The 20,980-nt window shown below is 44.1% G+C and overlaps 4 protein-coding genes across 5 annotated transcripts; 1 reads left to right on the top strand and 3 right to left on the bottom strand.

The window, feature by feature from the left end:
* Positions 1-133: 133 nt before the first annotated feature.
* On the bottom strand, positions 134-1,986 carry LOC108246286 (nuclear factor 7, ovary). Its single transcript, XM_017433750.3, has one exon. The coding sequence runs from the start codon at positions 1,881-1,883 to the stop codon at positions 492-494; it is 1,392 nt and encodes a 463-aa protein (XP_017289239.1). The 5' UTR covers positions 1,884-1,986; the 3' UTR covers positions 134-491.
* A 674-nt stretch (positions 1,987-2,660) lies between these two features.
* si:zfos-1056e6.1 (uncharacterized protein LOC107988029 homolog) lies at positions 2,661-10,027 on the bottom strand. 2 transcript variants are annotated; one of them, XM_037975562.1, is made up of 9 exons: positions 9,335-10,027; positions 5,973-6,040; positions 5,640-5,687; positions 5,508-5,572; positions 5,386-5,423; positions 5,007-5,086; positions 4,868-4,930; positions 4,742-4,792; positions 2,661-4,658 (listed from the first exon to the last, which is right to left on the bottom strand). In XM_037975562.1, exons 3-9 carry the CDS (start codon positions 5,685-5,687, stop codon positions 4,605-4,607), a joined length of 399 nt encoding a protein of 132 aa, XP_037831490.1. In that variant the 5' UTR covers positions 5,973-6,040; positions 9,335-10,027; the 3' UTR covers positions 2,661-4,604. The 2 variants fall into 2 exon arrangements, with proteins under 2 accessions (XP_037831490.1, XP_037831489.1); XM_037975561.1 differs by lacking the exon at positions 9,335-10,027 and adding an exon at positions 7,256-7,468.
* A 983-nt stretch (positions 10,028-11,010) lies between these two features.
* On the top strand, positions 11,011-12,720 carry LOC108246290 (nuclear factor 7, ovary). The gene is made up of 2 exons (XM_025009996.2): positions 11,011-11,136; positions 11,224-12,720. The coding sequence occupies exon 2, from the start codon at positions 11,244-11,246 to the stop codon at positions 12,522-12,524; it is 1,281 nt and encodes a 426-aa protein (XP_024865764.2). The 5' UTR covers positions 11,011-11,136; positions 11,224-11,243; the 3' UTR covers positions 12,525-12,720.
* Positions 12,721-15,115: 2,395 nt separating this feature from the next.
* LOC108246279 (cytochrome c1, heme protein, mitochondrial) lies at positions 15,116-19,065 on the bottom strand. Its single transcript, XM_017433742.3, has 7 exons — positions 18,912-19,065; positions 17,819-18,009; positions 16,894-17,020; positions 16,587-16,744; positions 16,336-16,496; positions 16,162-16,262; positions 15,116-15,692 (listed from the first exon to the last, which is right to left on the bottom strand). Exons 1-7 carry the CDS (start codon positions 18,990-18,992, stop codon positions 15,588-15,590), a joined length of 924 nt encoding a protein of 307 aa, XP_017289231.1. The 5' UTR covers positions 18,993-19,065; the 3' UTR covers positions 15,116-15,587.
* Positions 19,066-20,980: the final 1,915 nt, after the last annotated feature.

Below are 20,980 nucleotides of genomic sequence, written 5' to 3'. Positions count from 1 at the left end.
CCCTCACCTGTCTCCTGTTTGTAACCCCACACCTGTCTCCTGTTTGTAACCCCACACCTGTCTCCTGTTTGTTACCCCTCACCTGTCTCCTGTTTGTAACCCCTCATTAAAAGAACTTTTATCAAACCGGACACAAAGTTTTACACTTTTTTTTATTGATGGTCACAGTTTTACACGCAGTTATAGGATACATGTTTAACACTCGTAATAGGACATGATTTATTTGATGAGACATTACTGATAAACACTTCCAACTAATAAATTAATCACATTTTTCATTTACAGACTGACGCTGATTAGCTAAATAATGGTTACAGTTCATATTTTCATAGGTTTAATACTTTTTCCAGTCCAACAGCAGCAGTTAAATCCAGTTTCTCATTTTACTTATCTTTCCTCTTGTCTTAGTAAAGAGTTGATGGAGTTTTTATGCCGGACTCTGAGGATCCTTCAGTCCTTTGGGTCTGGGTCTGATGGACACTGGACTCTGTCTATTTGGGAAGCGGGCTGAGGACCACGCTCTCAGGGATCACCTTCATGGGGGACAAGCTGACGGTGTTGAAGTACGGAAACAGCTTCTCGGTGAAGGTGTGAGTGAAGGTGTGAAGGTGTGTGTTGGTGTCCAGGTCAAAGAACAGCAGCTTTCCTCTGCTGCAGTCCAGATAAACTCGGATCTTCTGCAGCTTCTTGATGGGGGACAGAGCCGTGGACGGATCGGATTGGGAGCGTGCGATGTATTTACCGTCCACGCATCCTATTCTCCACAAGGAGGACGGATGCTTCCCCTTCCTCCTGACGCTCTCTGAAGCGACCCCCACGAACCAGTCTGTGCTGTCCCCGACGTCCACGTCCCAGCTGTGGCTGTCTGAGTGGAAGCCCTCTGAGCCCAGGACGATGCGGAAACAGTCGAACCTCTCCGGGTTGTCGGGGACGTTCTGCTTCTGTCCACACCTCACCGTCGTCAGGTCGCTGGACACGATGAGCTCCTCGTTTGCGCTGTTTGGGTCCAGGACCACGGGGGTGTAGGAGACCAGGTGCTTCATCTTGGTCCAGATGTTGAAGGTCAGGTTGCCCAGGTGTTTGGCCACGTCGATCAGCGCTCCGGAGGGGGGCTGAGGGTTATCAGGCAGGGGGTGGTGTTGGAGCTTGTTCGAAGCAGAACCGAAGTCCAGCAGGAACGAGGCGTCTTCGAGTTTTATGATTTCTTCTGTGTCTTGAATTGTGTTTGAAAGAACGGCGATCTGCCTGCTCACAGCATCGATCTTCTCCCGCAGCAGCTGGCTCTTCTTCCTCTTCTCCTCCCTCAGGGCGTTGATCCGGAGCTCCTCTTCCTTGTGGAGAAACCTGTAGAGCCTCTTGAACTGCTCCTTGATGCAGCCCTCGGCTTGCTGGGCCTGGATCTCGTTGTGTTTGGCAGTGCCCTCGCAGTCCTCTTTGACGGCGCTGAGGAGCTTCAGCTTCTCCTGCAGGGGCCTCAGGAGTTTTCTCAGCTCCGTTTTCAGCTGGCCTGCATCGATGGGTCTGAACTTGTGTCCGCTGTGTGCGTCCGACAGCTTACAGATGAGACACACCGGCTCCTGATGGTCCTCGCAGAAGAACTCAAACCTCTCCGCGTGCAGGCTGCAGAAACTCTCGGGCTCTTCCGGAACCACCAGCCTTTTATTCTGTCGAATCAACTCGCAGAGCTTTTTCAAAGCCAGGTTGCAGGGGGGATTCTTTGTGCGCAACCTTTTCTTACAGACGGGGCACTCCAGCAACGTCTTCCCGTCCCACCAGTCGTGCAGGCAGCGCTTGCAGTAGCTGTGGCTGCAGGACAGGATGACAGGGTCGCTGTAGATGTCCCGGCAGATTGGGCAGCAGAGGTCATCTGGTGTCCGCGACATCGTCTTCACGCTTCAGAGCCTGCAGGAGGACGCTCCGTTCCAGATAGCTTCTCCGTTTGACCTGAAGGTGAGCTGAGCGGCTGGTTTTGTGTCGTCAACAAGGAAGGACTTGGTTTCTGGTAAAACCCACAGAAGCGTCACAGATGAGGTGGAGCTTCTGTGAGGTAATGCAAGCCGAAGCTGTCAAAACTTTACTTTGACTGCAATGATTTATACTCCAAATATTCAAATAATCCCTTATTTGTTTATCTCCTCCTATAATTCAGGGGCTCTTTTGTTTTATGTCTGTGTTACATTAAACCAGGCTGAATCTGAGTCACCTCACAAACAGCCAATTAACTTCAGACGAAGGAGAAAAACAAACTTCACCTGATTTTTTAAAAATCACTAAAGCAGTTTAACGCTTTACCTCAAAATAAAATCCAAATTCTTCTGTTTCTGTTACTAAACCAGCACATAGAACTCAGATATTTGTCCTGTTCCTATAAGCTAATTCCATTTTATTAAATCTAATATCATTTAGTTTTACCGTTTTTGTTTTTATGCATCCTTAATAAGAAATCTGTCAGGCTGCTAACAACAAAGACCTCTGAATGTTTTGTTTTTCTTATTTTTAATGTGCTGGAAGAAGTTCAGGTTTGTTCCAGGAGGTTTATTTCAGTGATTGTGTTTCCTGACGGGTGTGACTCGGGGAAACTTTGCAGAGTTTATAAGGCATCTGTGACATGCTGCACGATGGCTTTATTGTCACGCACGGAAAAGAGCTGCTTACAGACTAAAGTCATAGCAGGAAATAACATTTAAATGGAAAACTGCAGCTCATTAGAAATAGGATCGAGGTGTTGATCATTGGGAAAACACCAAAAAGCACAAAGCTGGTGTTTCTCGTGTATTCCACTTGGATTAATTATTGTTAAAACAACAAAACGGTGTCAGGATTGAGGGAAATAAACCCAGCGTGCAGACTTAATTTTGCAGAATTTAACTAATTTATTATAAAAGGAAACAAAGACAAATGGCTGACGAGGCAGCAGAAAACTAATAACGAAAAATCACAATTTTAAAACTTTAAAACTGCCAAACAGAGCTGGTAAATAGACCAGTTTATGGTTACATAACTTGTGTCATAACCACATAATTACTGTAAAGAAAACAAAACGCTGTGAGGCTCCAAGCCAACGCCACAATTAGGTCACGTCAGAAGATATTTCTTAACGATCGTTCTCTCTGAATGTCATAATCTGCCTCTTTAACCCGATTCCCTTTCTGCAGCCATGAATGGACTCTAATCACCTCCTCAGAGTGAGTTACCTGGAATATTTAATATTTATCACCTTATCTGCTGCAGGCAGCGGTCAGAGGGATCTCTGTTCAGAGAATCAGGGATAAATTTAAGCTCATTACTCAAACAGGTCCACTTCAGAACTTTTCCAGTTTTTTACCTCGCAACTTTGGCACAAGTTCGTTTTTTTTGATTCTGTGGCGTGTTCGTGGCGTGTTCGTCCTGATCGGCGGCGACTCGTTTTCTAAAATACACAGAATGACTGAACTCAGGATCGAGTGATCACAAGCACATTCCTCCAAGAATACTACCCTTAAGGTGATGAATGTCATGAGACTAGTAGGTGAGACGGGTCCTGAGACAGGTCATGGGACAGGTTGTGAGACGCCTGGGTGGGGTAATAAATGTGTCACTGGGTCTATTTTTACAGCCGGGACGATTAAAGTGCCACTCATGCTGGGAGGTAAAAAGATTTGAAGGTATGACAGCAGGAATGAGGAACACAAACTTCATGAATGCTGCTCGCCAACATGGCCTCAGTCTCATATCCAACCGTCCCCGGGGGACGTCTTTTATTCGTGTCCAAGGACAAGCGGTGACTTGTCTGAAACTGTCAGAAGATGACTGATAATCTGCTCTGAAAGGTCTAAAATGTCTCCAGCAGGACAGCGCTCACGGTTCTGAAAGGGTTGTCTCATTCTGAAAGGTTACGGATCAATTCTAACGACCTACGGATGATTTTAGAAAGTTTAATCGTCCCTTTTGAGCGTTTTGACTTACGTTTCTGATCGGCCCACAGTTATGTCATCGAGCTGCCCTGCCGGGAACAGCTGATCCAACAGCTTCCTTCTTCTTTGACAGGAGGCATTTCAAACACGTCACTGAGAGAAATGAGCCGAGAAACAGACAAACCTGCAGCTGCTTTGCTTGCAGAATCATAAATATTTTTGATTTATTGGAGGTAAAATTGACTAAAATCTCTTAAACACTTTCTGGGAACAAACAGTCATGGCAGAACGTCAGTACCTTGTAAATCAGGGATCATCAAATGGTGGCCCACGGGCCTGATTTGGCCAGGTTAAATAACCGTGGAGTCAGTTAAAGGAGGAACAAAGAACCAGGGCATGAATTAATTTTAAAGCAACTCATTTCCCAGATGTTTATTGTCCTCCAGAGTTTTTATCATTATTTATAATAAACGTCAAGCTGGACTGCTGTGAGGCTTCACAAACATTATTATTATTATTATTATATTATCAGCTCTGGCAGACTCTTCGGACCCCTGAGCAGATGCAGCTCGTTGTAAATGACTGAAAATGATGATATTAATTATTATGCAGCATTTCCCAGCCAGCAGACAAACAGTATTTGATCCGTCGCTCCAGGAGGACGGCTACATGTCGGCTGCCCCGGTTCTGATCAGAAACACAACATCTGGTTTACCACAGAGGAGCTCTGCTCAGCATCCCCTTCCAGCTGTGGGAATCTGCCACCTGCAGCAGAAACAGAGCGTCAGGACTGAAAGAAGCTCCATCATCTGGAGCCCGTCGCACCGTTTTCATCAGGAAGAACTTGCCTCCATTCTCCGATAAAGAAACTTTAGCTTCAGGTCGAGGCTCCGGAGCTCCTGAAACGAGACGAAGACGCAGCGTGAACCTTCGCTGACGTTTTCAGAGACGCCGCTTTGCTGCAGCTCAGATACCTGCGTCAGTCTGTCGTCGTGCTGCAGTTTGACCTGAGGCAGCAGGTCGTCCAGCCTCTGGACCTGCAGGAAGACCGAGGCGCAGGCCGTGAATACAGAGACTTTAACCCTTTAACGCCTGAAGGCATCAGGTCCTCACCCTGTGGTCGACAGCCTGCAGTCGGGTCTTCATGCTGCTATTGATCACCGCCACGGGGACGGTTCTGGGCTTCGGATGCACTGCAGCAAAATCAACAACCTGTTAGCAAAATATCACCTTTTTCTTGGTGCAGCTCATCACGTGGAGTAAACCCACCGATCTGCCCAAGTAAAGAACTTCTCACGAGTACTTTTTTGTTTTAAAAAGTAAATTATCTTTAAAATAAACACATTTCTGTGCAGGAAGAGGCAGAAAGGCATGCTGTATCTGCCTTTTCTTGTGTCAAACCACGACAAGAACACGTTAAGTTCATTTTTTTTTAGTTTGTTTCCTGAAATGTTGAACTTTTCTGTCAAACAAAGAGCGAGTTTGTTCTCACGGTGTTGGAAGAACCGGGTTACTTCGAGCACATGAGGCCTGTGAAGAGAGAAGATGAACGCGGATCAGGCGGGTGCTCAGTTCAGGTCGTATGTCGGCGGCGGGGAGTTTATGAAGCATCACCTGTGTTTGCTGTTAGCAGGAATGGAGCTGTTCAGAGGGATCAGACGACCACGATGGTTCCTGATCTGCACACACACCACAGACTCTCAGCTTCTGTTCGGTGACGGAGAAGTCATTAAACGATGTGTTTACCTTCAGAACGACTCCCAGGGAGCTCAGCCCGAAGGCGTGGGCGATCATCTTAGAGGAGGCACAAAAAATAAAGAGACCAGGTGAACGAGAGCAGCCGTCGACCCTGAACAAACCCTGAACAAACCCTGAACAAACCCAGCCACGCTCAGTAATTACTCAGTAATTTTAATTTGCTTCAGCTGAGATCAGTTTGGCAACGATCACCGTGACCCGATGACTGAAGGTTAAAAATAAAAACCCAGTTACCTGCAGGAGTGGACACCTGCAACGACTCACCTTTCGCTGGGAGGGAACTTGTCTTAAATCATAAACTTAAATATAATATAAGCCCACCTCTGCGACGACGCTGACCTCAGCAGCTGAGGGGATGGAAACTCGTCGAAGAGCCAACACTCGCTCGTCTGCAGGAAATCCAGATTATTTAACGAGTCAGGGCGAGAAGAAAACGCTTCATAACGAGACAAATTTGACGATTTATACGAAAGCAGCATTTCCTGTTTAACAGTTTGTCAGTTTTGTTTAACTGTTTTGGACTCATAGACGTTGTTTTCAAACCGTTTCCTCGGCTAAAAACGGGAGTGTTGGTTTAAATTCATCTGTGGATTAATGATAAATCAGAGGATTTACAGGAAAAAAGTGAAAGGAGTGTTTAAATACACACATCTGCTTTCACTTTGGGCTCATTTGTTTCAAATTAGAGACGTTTAAAGGTGCTTTTACCACCTTACATCTGTGAAATTAATTTAAATAGGAGCTAAAAGGTTTAATAATTTAACAGTTGTATCTTATAGTGGCTTAAAAACAAACAAATAAAGTAAAATACCACAAAACTTCACAGTACTTAAAGTACAATACTGAGCTAAATACAGTTTATTTATTTGATGAGATAATAAAAGCCCTACAGAAAATTTAGCCTGAAATATTAAAAACTAAAGAAGAAAAATATCAAGAAGTCTTTCATTAACATTAAATATAAAACATATTTCTTAAAGCAGATATTGATTGTTTTACTATTTTAAAGTCAAGTTTTATAGTTTTATTAGACATTTATCCCATTGTTATTGTTATATCTGACTTGGGAGATGTGCAGTTTCAAACTGATGTATTTTAAATAGAGCATAAATGATAATAATGTACTTTAGTTTGTTTTTTAGAGGATAATTGAACTCTGACAGGTAAAAACTTTCTGTTTGCTTTCAGTATTTCCCCGCAGCTGAAGTTAATATGAAGCCTTAAAGCAGAGAAAACTGAATTATTTCCGAATAATCAGCCTGAAAAGGGATTTTTAATGTTTAAAATCTGGAAAATTGTTGAATTACAGTTAAAAACGAATATATTCAGATGAATAAAGTTAATTCAGAGAGGCCAGGAGGGACAGGGGTTGTTGTTTTCTCATATATGTTTGCTGATTTAAGCTGATCTGATATAAAATCTGATTTTTCCAAGAAAAAAGCAGCTTTATGAGGCAGAAGATGCTCCCCTCCGTTCAGCCCGCAAAGGGTTACAGAAGCTGTTGCCATGGAAACGGACGCACAGAGCCGTTACTGTCCGTTACTGACGTCATTCTTTAAAAGACAATAAAAATAAATAGAATTATGATTTTAAAACCAACGAACCGTTTTCGTCCAGACGCCTCAGGACGAACCAGGCCGCTGATTCATCGAAACTGACATGACGAGACATTTTCCGCTCCGCACGGAAGAAGCCGGACGACAGAGAGCGTGACACATCCGGTTTGGACTTTCAAAATAATGTCACAAAGCGGAACACGAAGCACGATCAAAATTTGCCACAATAATATAATAAAACTTCGTCAAGCAGCTAAAAAATAGATGCTAACGCACTCTGTAGCACTCTTGTTTAATTAATAAAAGCATTTTGTCAAATATTTGTTCCAATATTGATCTAAAACGTTTTTATTATTAATATTATTACTCAAACTTTTCTAGTTTTTGGCTTTTCTTTTTTAAATGAGCTGCTACCATCAAATAAAAGAATATAATTATCATAAAACAAAACAACTGGTGTATAAACTTTTTATCTTCTCTTTTTCATCCCAAACAAAACAGGAAGTATAATCTACTTTCACAGTTTGGCACTGAAAGCTGTTTAATTCAAAGACTTATCCATGGAAGCTTAGAAGCTCACCGAGCATGAGGCAGAGACAAGAAAACCATCAGAGCAGAAAATAAACTGAGCTTATCACAAATTTATTTTATTTCACGTTTTGTTTTTGTTTGTTTTATCACTGCTTCTTCTATAAATAAAACCATTAAGCTATAAAACATGTAAATATTAAAGGATGTCTTGTGGTTTTTTGAATTAGTCTTTATGAAGCTGTTTGCAACATTGAGGAAATTAAATCTGGTTTTACCAACGTAGAAAAGCACTATTTGAAAGAAATCCTGTAAAAGACAGATTCCCTGAGTGTTGTCAGACTATATTCTTATTAACACAAGTGATGTTGCGGGAATAAACCAACATGTCAATCCTCAAAGCTTAGGTGGCAAAACCAGATTTGGAAATTTTGTTTTTCTTTAATCTCAGACATCCAGCTCGTCTGTCTTCACACCTCCTTATCTTTCAGGCAGCGTTCCAACAAATGTTCCATCTACGCTTCTCGGTGTCACTTTAACGAGTTTCACTCGATGTTTGCAGGGCGGAGAGATGTGCTGCACACTTTCAGCCAAACTGTGATCAGAACTTTACGACCCCTGCTTTGTGAGATGACCTTTGAACTTACAGCACACTGAGAAGAAGCCTTAACCCTGTTAAACTTTGGCTGCTTTTACAACTATTATATCCAGGTTAGTTCCACAAGAAGTAACAGAACAAATTCTTGTAATATTTAATTTCCCTAATGTCTAAAATGTGGACACAAGCGAGTTAGTTTGTGTTTTTTTTTGTCAAATTTCTGCAGCAGCCACTGGGCGAGCCGACGGCGCTCCTCTGACCCTGAGAACTGATATTTAAACTCCACAAGTCTCACTTTGGGAACCATAAAAGGCTCAAAACTTTCTGTGTTTGGATGTTTGAGGACTTAAGATTGTTGAAAAAAAAGAAGAGGTTAACGTTAACATGTTTTCGACTGAAACATTTGCGTGTCGCTGGAAATCACCCACACTTTGTTTCACAGAAACCTGTAATAAATCTTTACTATTATTTAACCTGAACTGTAGAAATTCATGAGCAAACTGCATCTTCTGCAGTTAGAAAGAGTTAAAAAGTGCTTTTAGCTGATAGTTTGCAGAAAAAGCACAAAGTCATCTATCTCAACGTAAAAAAAATAAACGTTTTCTGTGTTATCTCTGCATCAACCCTCAAAATGCTACTTTCACAATAAAAGCCCACATTCTCTTCAACTAGGAATTAAAATCAGTGAGAATGAAAAGGTTTTCAGCACTAAGATGAGCTTTCCCACCAATCAGGAAATAAAATAAAAGACAGACGGAATGACGGGTTGATTTGTGGACCTGAACAAAGGTGATGCCTTTAAGGCTTTTAAGGAAAAAACATTTCAAACATGGCGATAAAACTGCAGGGAGTGACAGAACAGGATGCGTTCTGATCGTTCCCGCGGCGTTTCGTACGGCCTGCAGTCTACGAAGTGACAACAAGGAATTACAGAAATCCCCTGAGAAGAATCTGAAGAATGAAGAGTCGAGCATCGAGAGGCGGCCTTTAAGAAGTTTTACCTGAAAGAGCAAACCAGGAGTCCAACAGGCCAAATGTAACATTCTTTATAAAATGTATTTTATCCTCAGCATCTTTGCTTCTGAACTGCCTCGTGGTTTTAAAGCGGAGGAATAAAGACGCAGATCCTCAGCAGGAAGATTTAAACTCACGCAGGTTTCGACTGAGAGACCTGAAGTAACCGAGGCGAAGGTTTTCTGTTTCTATATTTAGTCTGGCATCGTGATTGATAAATCACAAGAGTTTAACCCAACAAACCTGTTTCTAAATCCTGTGAAGACTAAAAAAAGGAAAGCCTGAAGGCTAAATGAAGAGGAACACAAGTGAATCTGTGGTATTCTTCTTTGTCTTTTGGTGGTTTCCCACCTCATCACTGTTCCTTGTGAGGAAAAGTTTTTATTTTTAGCATCAGTTCCTGCTAATAATGAATTGAATTAACTAAATAATAAATGAAAGGATCTGGATAAAGTCATGGAGAGTATTCCCAGGGAGGAGAGAGTCGATCGGAGCGGATCGGAGCGGATCTGAGTGGACGTGTTGGTGAAGGAGACAGAGGAGACGAGGAGGTGATGGGAAGGTTTGGTGTCCAGGAAAGGAACCAGGAAGGACAGATGAAGGTGGATGGAAATCATCTTTTTCCAAAAAGAGGGAGGAACACAGGGTGAGCTATAGGAGGACACAGGTAGACTCCATCCTGTGTGGAAACCTGAGGGAGGTGGTGGGCTGTAAGGTTGTGAAAAGACAGCATCAGATGGTGATGAAGAGGAGAAGAGTAAGAGCAGAGAAGAATGCTGTGAGGAGTTCAGAGAGGAGCTGTTAAAGGCTCCGGGTGGTAAGAAGGAGCTTCCAGGTGATTGGGCTACAACAGCAACCGTTATTAGATCAGAGGGAGTCAAACTCCAGGCCTCGAGGCTCAGCTGTCCTGGAGGTTTAAGGTGTTTCTGCTCCAACACACCTGATTCAAATGGTTTAATCACCTCCTCACCGAATCATCAGGTTCTCCAGGAGCTCGTCTACGAGTCATCCATTTAAAGCAAGAACACGTCTAAAACATGCAGGAGACACCTGTGGATTAGAGGGACAGGTAGAGTTGGTGTCATCTGGACAGAGACAAGATGATAAGGACACCTGGTGGTGGAATAGAGAAGTGCAGGAAGGAAGAAATGGGACAAACAGGAATATAAAGAAATGCAACGTAGGACAAAGAGGGAAGTAGTTGGACAGGAGGCTGGACACTAAGGAGGGACAGAGGGACTTGTCTCCACTGGCAGGCTGGACCAGGATGTGCAGCAGGAGAGAGAAGTCCTTGGAATCCCTCCCTGTGGACGAGGATGTTTGCAGATGTGATCTGTGGTGAGAACAGCGAATCTGGATGCAGAGAAGAAGAAAACAAATCATATCTGAGTCTTTCATCCTCCGCTGAACCATCTCTGTGTAATTATACAGGAAATACGGGGAAACGATGACTTTTATTCCTAATTCAGGTGGAGCTTGAACAAAATGGTGCCAAGAGTCAACTCAGGGCGACCGAGAAATAAAACAGCTGTAAAATAAGGTCAAACGCTGAGGTGAAGTGCTTGTTTTAGCTCCTAATTACAGCCGTGAACATGCAAATGAAGGCTCAGAATATTACATAACTCACAGCAAGGTAAGTGAAGCTCCGCCCCTTTAACGAGGCACCTGAGGTTTGCCAGGAATCCCGTCCTTCTTCCTTGTTTAAAAACACGAACGCTCACAGTTCCCATTCAATTCAGAGAAGATCCTCTGAGAGATAACAGCCGGAGCGCTTTCCTCCACCCTGAAGGTAAGTTTGACACCAAACGACGAACGTTTCCAGGAGTGTGACGTCACCGTGACGGACCCTCTGCCTGCTCTGTGTTTTCACCAACAGGTGAATTCATTTTGGCAGTGATGGACAGGGATCTCTGTTGTCCCATCTGCTATGACGTCTTCCAGGATCCAGTTCAGTTGTCCTGCAGCCACAGCTACTGCAGATCCTGCCTGAAGAACTGGTGGAACGGGAAAAGACTGCTGCAGTGTCCGATTTGTAAGAACGTCTCTCCCACGAGGGACCCTCCCGCCAACAAGGTTTTACGAAACCAGTGTGAAGTCCTGCAGAGCGGAGAGGGGAGAGCGGCACCGCTGTGCGGTCTTCACGACGAGGAGCTCAAACTCTTCTGTCTGGATCACCAGCAGCCGGCGTGCCTCATCTGCCAGTGTTCAGATGCTCACGCCGGACACAGATTCAGACCCATCGACAAGCAGACGGGTCTCCTGAAGCTGAAGCTCCTCAGAGAAGCGAAGGAGGACTGTGAGAGCGCCGCCGAACACATTCAGGTCCAGGCCCAGCTCACCGAGGGCCGCATCAGGGAGCAGTTCAAGAGGCTTCGCACGTTTCTCCACAAGGAAGAGCAGCTCAGGATCAGCGCCCTGAGGGACGAGGAGAAGAAGAAGAGTCAGACGCTGAAGGCCAAGATTTACAGCCTGAGTAAACAGATCGCAGCTCTTTCAGAAACCCTTCCAAACCCGGAGGACACGATAAGAAGTAAAGATGCCGAGTTCATCCACCCCCTGCCTGATAACCCGCTGATCGACGTGGCCAAACACCTGGGCAACCTGACCTTCAACATCTGGACCAAGATGAAGCACCTGGTCTCCTACACCCCCGTGGTCCTGGACCCAAACAGCGCAAACGAGGAGCTCATCGTGTCCAGCGACCTGACGACGGTGAGGTGTGGACAGAAGCAGAACGTCCCCGACAACCCGGAGAGGTTCGACTGTTTCCGCATCGTCCTGGGCTCAGAGGGCTTCCACTCAGACAGCCACAGCTGGGACGTGGACGTCGGGGACAGCACAGACTGGTTCGTGGGGGTCGCTTCAGAGAGCGTCAGGAGGAAGGGGAAGCATCCGTCCTCCTTGTGGAGAATAGGATGCGTGGACGGTAAATACATCGCACGCTCCCAATCCGATCCGTCCACGGCTCTGTCCCCCATCAAGAAGCTGCAGAAGATCCGAGTTTATCTGGACTGCAGCAGAGGAAAGCTGCTGTTCTTTGACCTGGACACCAACACACACCTTCACACCTTCACTCACACCTTCACCGAGAAGCTGTTTCCGTACTTCAACACCGTCAGCTTGTCCCCCATGAAGGTGATCCCAGCCAACTTGGTCCTGAAGTCGTCCCACACATAGACAGAGACATCCATCCCAACGAGCTCCCAAAGGCTCGTAGACGCCACCATGATGATAAAAACTCTTTATGTCCGATGCAAGTCAAATGTATAGTTGTGTAAAACAACTGATTGGTCAACCAATAAAACCTTCTAGACTCAGGCTCAGACATCTGATGTTTCCTGTATTTATCAAATAAAACTTTATAAAAAACTGTGACGATGTCGATTTACTTTCACTCCTGTATCAGGTTCTCGTCCCATAAGGAATCTGTCAACTGATGACACAAAATGGCAGCTTAGGAGGTATTTTTTATTAATTTATAGCACCGTCCTCACAGCTCAGAAGACAAGGACACATTAGAGACAGATCACTTCGATTTCCTGACTCTGTAACATTCCAGACATTTTAAAAAAAGGGCGTGTGGCTCATGGAAAACTGGACGAATCCAGAACCCATAAACCTTTTGAAATCGACCCGATTCAAGATGGCTGCCACAGACACTGGCCTAAGATTTGGTTCTGGTGGCTGGTGAGACCGAAACCGCTGCAGAAGTTGCACTGAAACTTTCAGGAAACGGGTCGATCTAATTCAAGATGGTCGCCAACGCAGACGTGGTAGTAGCTGAGAGTCCCCAGTGAAGGTTGGACCGGACGGCGGCGGGCGATATGCATTCCGGGGTGTGGCCCACGATGTTCCAGACTCTAAATATAAAACCTCTGACCTGTTTATGGAAGAATGTGGGAGTTTTTCTGCGAACACTTCCTGGTTCCTGTATCTTTGTAGCAGAAAGCTTTTATTGTGTAGTAAACTTCCTGTCTGTTAATGTATTTTACTGTGAAGCTGGGATTTATATGTCTGTGAAAGGTGGTAAATAAATAAACAAATCAAAGTTTACATTAATTTGTTTCCACCATTTAATACGATCAATTACCAACCAGATATGTGTTCAGTTTATTTTATATACCACATTTAATGAACCATCCTGGAAGAATTTAGTTGATTAAATAAGAAAATAATCTAAAAGTTGCCAAATAAAAACAGGACTGGGGTCTAAAAATAGCTGTGATGGCGGCTCGCTCCACGAGGCGAGGAAACACGAAGAATCCAAACTAAAACATGGATTTAATTTCACATTAATAGTCTCTCTGACCAGAGCTCTGATTCAAGAACCTGAAGATGCTTCGATCTCATCAACAGGATCCCAGGCTTGGAGATAAATCCTGAAAACGTCTTCATGTGATTTATTTAAATAAACTAGAACCACAAGTTTTAGATTTGCATAAGTGGGTGAAGAGCTGTAAAAACTGCTGCTTTAGTCACGATTCGAGCTAATTCTTTCTAAAATGATAAAAATCTAATGATTCTGATGGAATTCAGTAGAACCTTCTGTCCTCGGAGCGATGACCACGCCTGGTTCACGCCAGGTCGGAGCTCGGTTTTCCCTTTTCCCATCGCTGCTCAGATCACCCGTTTATTTTTAAAACCACTTCCTGAATTCCAAAAACCTGAATCAAGTTCTGATGAGAATCTACAAGCGAATCCAAGAGCAGAAACTGAAACTCAAGGAAAATATGAGAAACACCTGAAGGCCAGTTTGGAGCCTTTTCAGCCAATCAGCTGGTTTCTGCACCTGTCCTCAGGTGTCCACAGGTGTCCTCAGGTGTCCTGGTCCACTCCTCCTGAGCTGCTCCAGCTGTCTCAGGTCTGAAGGCTTCCTTCTCCAGATGTTCAGCAGGATTTGGATCAGGACCCAGAAGGCCTCTTCAGAACGGTCCGATGTTCGGTTCTGACCCGTTCTTGGTGTTTGGACCCATGAGCTGAGACTGAGACCGAGCTTCCTGACTCTGAGCAGCACATCTGGCTCCAGGAAGCCTTGATAGTCTTCAGAACCGGGCCTCCTCCGTGTCCCCCTGTAGGTTCAGGGTTCTGGTCTTTGTCTCATGTTTGGATCTGTGGACACAGAGGTGATGGGACTTGTTGTCCAAAAGCTCCAGTTTTGTCTCGTCTGTCCAAAGGACATTGTCCCAGAAGCTCTGTGGACTCTCAGTCTGTATTCATGACCTGGTGTCCTCCTCAGCCGTCTTCCATTCAGTCCACTTTGTCTCAAACAGCTGACACTGATGACCTTTGACCTCGGAGTTCACCTATGATCCGTCTCTTCAGTTGTCCTCTCGTCCAGGCAGGTTGTCTCCAGTCCTGTGGACCTTCTGTAGTCTCAGGGACGTCCAGCTGAAAGTCTTTACCTTCAACCTGCTGCTCCTGAGACAACTCTGTCCTCAGCTTCCTGTCCTCCATGTTCAGTGGGGGACACACCCTGATCCCAAACAGCCCTGTGACTACCTGTCCACCTGACTGATGTCCCTGTGGACACAGTTTCCTGTTATTTCAGAGACCTTTGTTGGTTTTTCCTTCTTTAATGAAAGGATACAAACTAATTTATCTGATTCTGTTTTTACGAACAACGGAAAATAAAATAAATCTGTTTCCTGTTTGGTTCAGTTTGATAAAACAAACTTTAACTTGTCCACAAAGTTGAAGTATTTTCTTTAGTTGATGGAGTGTTCTGTAAGAACCTCAGCTGTTAGGAACAATGCTGCCACACCAACTGGTTCCTTTAAGATAATTTATTTTACACAGTAAAACAGAAGTTGATGTTTCGCTTCGTAGAGAGGACAGTGAAGGAATTTACATGAACTCAGAATGTCACAAACTTCCAGACCCAATCATTTCTCAGCATCTTTACGGCCGGACCGTATCTTACAAAGATAAGCTAATCAATAAACTTATCAGTCAGCTGTGACAAAGTGACCCGGACCAGATGTGGAGATGTGAACGGCCGAGGACGGTGCGTTCAAGAACACCACAGATCCCCGAACAAACCTGAAACAGAAGCTTTCAGATAAAAGTTAAATCTAAGATGCCAGCAAATAAAAAGGCATTTTCCTTTGAAATGAACACGTTTAGGCTGAGATCTACAGCTCGCAGGAAGGCGTGTGAGTTCCTCCTGAACGGAGAACTGTGGGGTCATTGAACGCAGCCTCCTCAGCTCGAGGCGCAGGTCAGGGGTGCGTTTGTTGTCCTTTACTTGGGAGGCCGGTAGACGATCTTACTGCTCTTCAGCACCGACCACCTGTGCCTCTTCATGTAGTTAAACAAAGGAAGGACGATGGCGCAGCCCATGAGGAACTGAAGGGTAAAAAAGAAGAAATATTAACCCGAGAACGTTCGCTTCCACCCGATCTGCTGCGCCTGCAATCTGAACGTTGGAGTGAATTATTACAACCGAAGTCTGGGCACATTTTGCACTTAATTAGGTTAATTAGAAGAGGACTGGGGATAAAAAAAAGAGCTTTTTAGAGGCTTAGATGGGCTAAAAAACTGTCAAAAAATAGTGAAAAAAAAAAACAAAACTGAAAACTTTAAATATCTCATCATCTACAGTTCATAATGTGCCTTTAATATAACTAAGAGTTTCCTAAAGTTATTACAAAAAGGGAGCTTTGTGGTTATTTGATCATTTCTGATGCAGACAGAAACTGTTGCAAGTTGAAAAGCAGAAATGTTTGTGTGACTTAATGTTTATCAGCTGATGTGGAACAAACTAAACTTCCTGAATAACTGACTGAATCGTGTTTGTTAATAACCTTTAATTTACCTTCAATCCCATCCGTTTGCGTTGGTCGTGCTCCGGTTCGGCGGCCCATCTCAGGAAAGTACAAACGTCTTTAGCTACCTGACTCATGGTGGCGGGGGTTCCTACGGCAACAGAGACGCTCGGTTAAAGCTTCTCCTCTGCATCACGGCGGCAGATCGCCTCTGCTTCCCTTACCATCATCAAACTCCAGAATCTCGTTGTAGATGGGCGGAGCCATGGCGATGGCCTGACCGGGGAAGTAGGGGTTGTAGTAGAGTCCTTCCCTCAGGGAGACGCCTGCGGGCGGCTCGCAATAACCAGTCAACAGGCTGAAAACGTAGTCCTCGCCGCCGTGTCTGCAGGGCAGCAGGGGAGAAAGAGTTTAGTCGATTCGGATGGAAAAGTTTGAGTTTTATTCTCGGTGTGTTCTGTGTTTCTGGAGCCACCTGGCACTGACGATGTAGCTGAGGTCAGGAGGTAGAGCGCCCATGTTGGCGGCGCGGGCTGCCTCGGGGTTGGGGTACGGCTTCGGGAAGTAGTCTGAAGGCTTTCCTGGCCGCGTGAACATCTCGCCATTCTCATCGGGACCATCCACCACCTCAAACTAAACAAAGAAAAACTGAAGTGAGTTTGAAACGCTCTGAATGTAACAGCAGACGCGGTCAGGTGGCGCCACCTACTGACCAAATAAGGCACAAACACCTAAAGATCAAAAACAGGAGGCGGTATGAAAACAGGTGTGGATGGCCTCACCTCTTCAGCCAAGGCCTTAATTTCCTCCGCTGTGTGCGTCACCCCCACCAGGTTTCTGAAGGCCAGGTACTCCATACTGTGGCAGGCTGCACACACCTGCCTATACACCTGGTAACCACGGCGAATACTGCAGGGAACAGACGAAAACAACACGGCTCATATTCCACAACTGCTGTGACTCAAGACGCTCAACTGAAAATTCAGAGGGGAAAAAAAACAAATAGAAGTAAACAGATTCTTCCGTATTTAGCTTACGGAGCGCGCTCTCTTCTTGTCGTGCCTCCTAAATGCTGCAGCTGTAATAATTATAAAATAATCCTTAATTTGTCCCTCAGTAGGGTAGCCCCAGTGTATCCTCAGCAAAGAGGCAGCCTTTAATCAAACATTATTTAACTGCACGGTTTGTAGTGAGGACAGAAATACATGAAATAACCCAGAAATCATAACTTTTCAGGATGAGGGCACCTTCTATTAATGACAAGCGGTTATAGTAAAATCTTTAGCCGAGCTGAAAACAAACAAACCTAAAAGCTTATTTTCAAGAGAGGAACAAAAGCAACAAACATGTATTGCTCAAGTACTGAATTAAGAGAATGTAAAGTGGCTGTTTATGACAGCTATATTTCTAATTATTGTCCTTTTTTTAAACAATAACAAATAATTACACTTTTCTTTGGGGTGTACAAACTACAAAGAGCTGTCAAATTAATAAATCTCACTCTTTAAACACCCTAAAACGATCTATACACAGACGAAAATGAACGTTTAATCCAAACAAAAACGCCTCCAAATCTGAGAGTGAATGCTGAAGAGTTTGTAGCTCAATCTTCAGGTGAAGCTTTTTTTTTTTTTAAACTCTAAATGTGCGTTTCAGTGCCGTCAGATAACGGTCCAGCGTGAGAAGGTGCGAGTCCGTCCGTCATACCTGGCATGGTCCAGAGCAGACAGAGGTCCGTTGTGGCTCCAGGGGTAGGTAGGCGGGTGAAGCTCCAGATCTGAGGCTTTAACGGCCTGGTGGAGCATCAGGGCGAGCCCCGCGCCGCCCGCCGTGACCACGCCGAGGGTCGTCAGGGCGACCTTCTTCCTACTGGACAGGTTGGCAAATGACATACTGCCCTGTGAAGAACAGAAAGGAAATCAGTGTTTGTTTGGGTTTAAAAGGCTAAAAATAGGACCACATCCGACTCTTATGAAACTGCCCTTTGTTGGTGTTTTTATAACCAGGCAGGAGGAACCACAAACAGCCCAAACCCCAAACTCCTTAGAAACGTACTTACTAAAAGAATAAAACGAGTTGGAGCTGATTATGGGAAGGATGAATCCCATAATCTGGTCTTTCAGACGCAAACAGCTTCATTTATAGCTTTAATTTATACCTTAGCTGTGATGATTTATGTGCACAGATGCAGATGTGTTCCCAGGATCCAGACACCAATAAATAAAGCCTGAAACTACAGTGACAGCTGTTCTGTTTAGAGATAAACTCAAACAACAAAACAAGCCAAGATCTCACCGGAAGTCCCAGTTCAGCCCCTGTGATGCTAACAAGTTAGCTTAAATGCTACAGGCAACCTCCGAGTCCTGCTGCCCAGAAACAAAGCCTGACCCAAGTCTCTAAAATGAACCATGTTCGATCACATCTGGGTCATGTTCTGCTTTCCAGCATGTTTAGTTTAGGAGAGAAAAGGCGCTTAGTGCGAGCTCTGCATGTGACACCGGGCTAGCTGACTGGTTAACCTCGGCGACGACTAGCTTTACTAGTTAACTAGTTACTATATCGGCCGGAACAGACACGGTGTCGATCCCTTCAAGTCACGACCGTAAAAAACCTCCACGAAGCTTCAGGCACGGAGCTTAACGACAGCCTGAAAGGAGCACAAAGACAAGTGACCTTGTCTCGGTCCGCCGCTAGCAGCCGAGCTAATGTTAGGACGTTCGGAGACATTTTTACCGAACCGTTACAAACAAACGGAGCGGCCGCCGGAGCGGCTCCCCGCCGGGCCGTTAATTCGCCTCACCCTGGGAGTCCGGAGGGTTTTCCCCGCGCCGAGGAGAGATCTTCCACTCCCAGAGAGAGCCACGACTCGAAGCGCCGCCATCTTTGCTGCGGTTCTCTTCTTTCGCTGGAGGAGTCGCGAGCGTTAAAACAGGACCCTCGACTGTTTCCGGCCTGAGCCTTCAAAATAAAACACTTGGGCGACGAAACGAGAGACCTTAAAAGTGTCAAAATAAAACCACTTGTTATTTTAGGAAAATCAATACACCTGGTGAACGGGCTGCATAATTGTGCAAACATGTGAAATTACTACCTAAAGTACCCCATTCTGAGATGGTAGTTAAAGCATTTGAACATATTTAAGCCAATTAAACAAAAGACATCATGACAACTATTTTACTTTTTTTTTATTTTTTTGACTACTCTTTATTTATTAACTTAGTGTTTTGTGACCAACAATGAGGTCCAAACCCCAAATTTGGGAACAAATGTGCGATTTTCATTGACTGATAAAACCTTAACTCGCCTCATAAATTTTTAAACTCACTTTGTTTCTGAAATATTTCTTTTTGTCACAGATAGACAGATACATACTTTCTTCCAGCTGATATTTAAATGCAAATCAAACAATCCTCACATCAAAACCTTATTTTGAAGAAACCCTTCGACGACAAACCGGAACTGCTTTCAAGACTAGTTTCCGGTTACTTGACGAAAAATAAAATCTTACACAACAAATTTACACAACTTTTTTTTTTTTTTTTTTTTTGGGGGGGGGGGGGGTGCACACAGCGACAGTAACACATTATTAAACAGTAAAATAACTCCAGTATCTATGATTTCCCCATGATTGTAGTTTTTATGGTCATTTTAATTTAATCGGATATGACGTAGCCCCGTAGTTTCCGTTCATCTGGAACCTTCATAAAAAGACCGAAGAAGAAGAAGTTGATGTCAAACTACAGAAACTGAATCAGAAAGTTCTTTATATTTAAATATTTAATGTCTGAATGAAGAAAATTTAATAACTCAGCTCCCCCTCACCAGTCCTTCACCCAAAGAAGCTTTCAGTTTAAAACTGAACTGAAGGGATTTTTTGTTTTTATTAAAATAAATCAAAATCAAAGGAATGCTTATCACCCGCTGCTTTTCAGCTCTGCCATTTTTGTGTTTTGAGTTTGCTGTGGCAGCCATCTTGAGCTGTGCTAGCTCCAAAATGTAGTCACTTACAACGCTCCATCCAGTGGTTATTTCCTCAAAGTTTAATTTAATTCCATCCATGAGATATTTTGCTAACAGACAACAACATGAACACACAGAGGGAAAAAAAGAGTGTATTTTACTGAGAAAATATAATAACTGAAAAGTAAAATCCATAATTTCAGAGTGTTATATCTGCTTACTCCAGAAGATGGAAACATAGTTTAGAAATAAAACAAAGAAGGTTGTGACCCAAATGTGCTGGGAGGTCAAACCTCACCCATAAATATATACTAAAACAATACAAAAGTTTATTTTATTATATTTATTTGAGTAATCTGTGTAAAGGAAAGCCATGATTTAGTATCCAGATGTTGCAGTTTATCTAAAAAGCAAAAACAAAAGGAGTAAAATGTGACTAAATATGTCATAAGGTTTGTTAAGACAATAATGCAGTAAAAAAATGTTGGTGCTAATGTGCTAATGTAGTCGTTCAGGTTGTTAAACAACTAATCAAGGCCCTAATTGTGCACAATGTGAAATATCTCTACATGTAGACGCAGAGGTGAGTTAACATCCATCAGCAAACACGAGCTGCAGAGCACCGATCCAGCATGAATAATAAATCAGGCAAACATTTGGTGTGAATTATTAAGATACATAAAAACACCAGGCTTGTTTGGATCAGCTCTGGTAAAAGTAAATGGATGTTTGCTGCTGACAGCAGGTAGATGATAAACTATTCATCGTCCTCGGCGGGCTGGCTCGTCCTCCTGTCCTCTGAGGACAGAAGGACGTCTCAGCTTCACGGCAAACACTAAAAACTCACTTTAGTTTGAAAATTCAAAGCGAACAGGACGGGAAAACGACACGAGTTGTGGTTAGAGACGT

Source organism: Kryptolebias marmoratus, linkage group LG4 (assembly GCF_001649575.2).
Source record: "Kryptolebias marmoratus isolate JLee-2015 linkage group LG4, ASM164957v2, whole genome shotgun sequence".
Taxonomy (NCBI): domain Eukaryota; kingdom Metazoa; phylum Chordata; class Actinopteri; order Cyprinodontiformes; family Rivulidae; genus Kryptolebias; species Kryptolebias marmoratus.
This window is presented reverse-complemented; position numbering and strand designations above follow the sequence as displayed.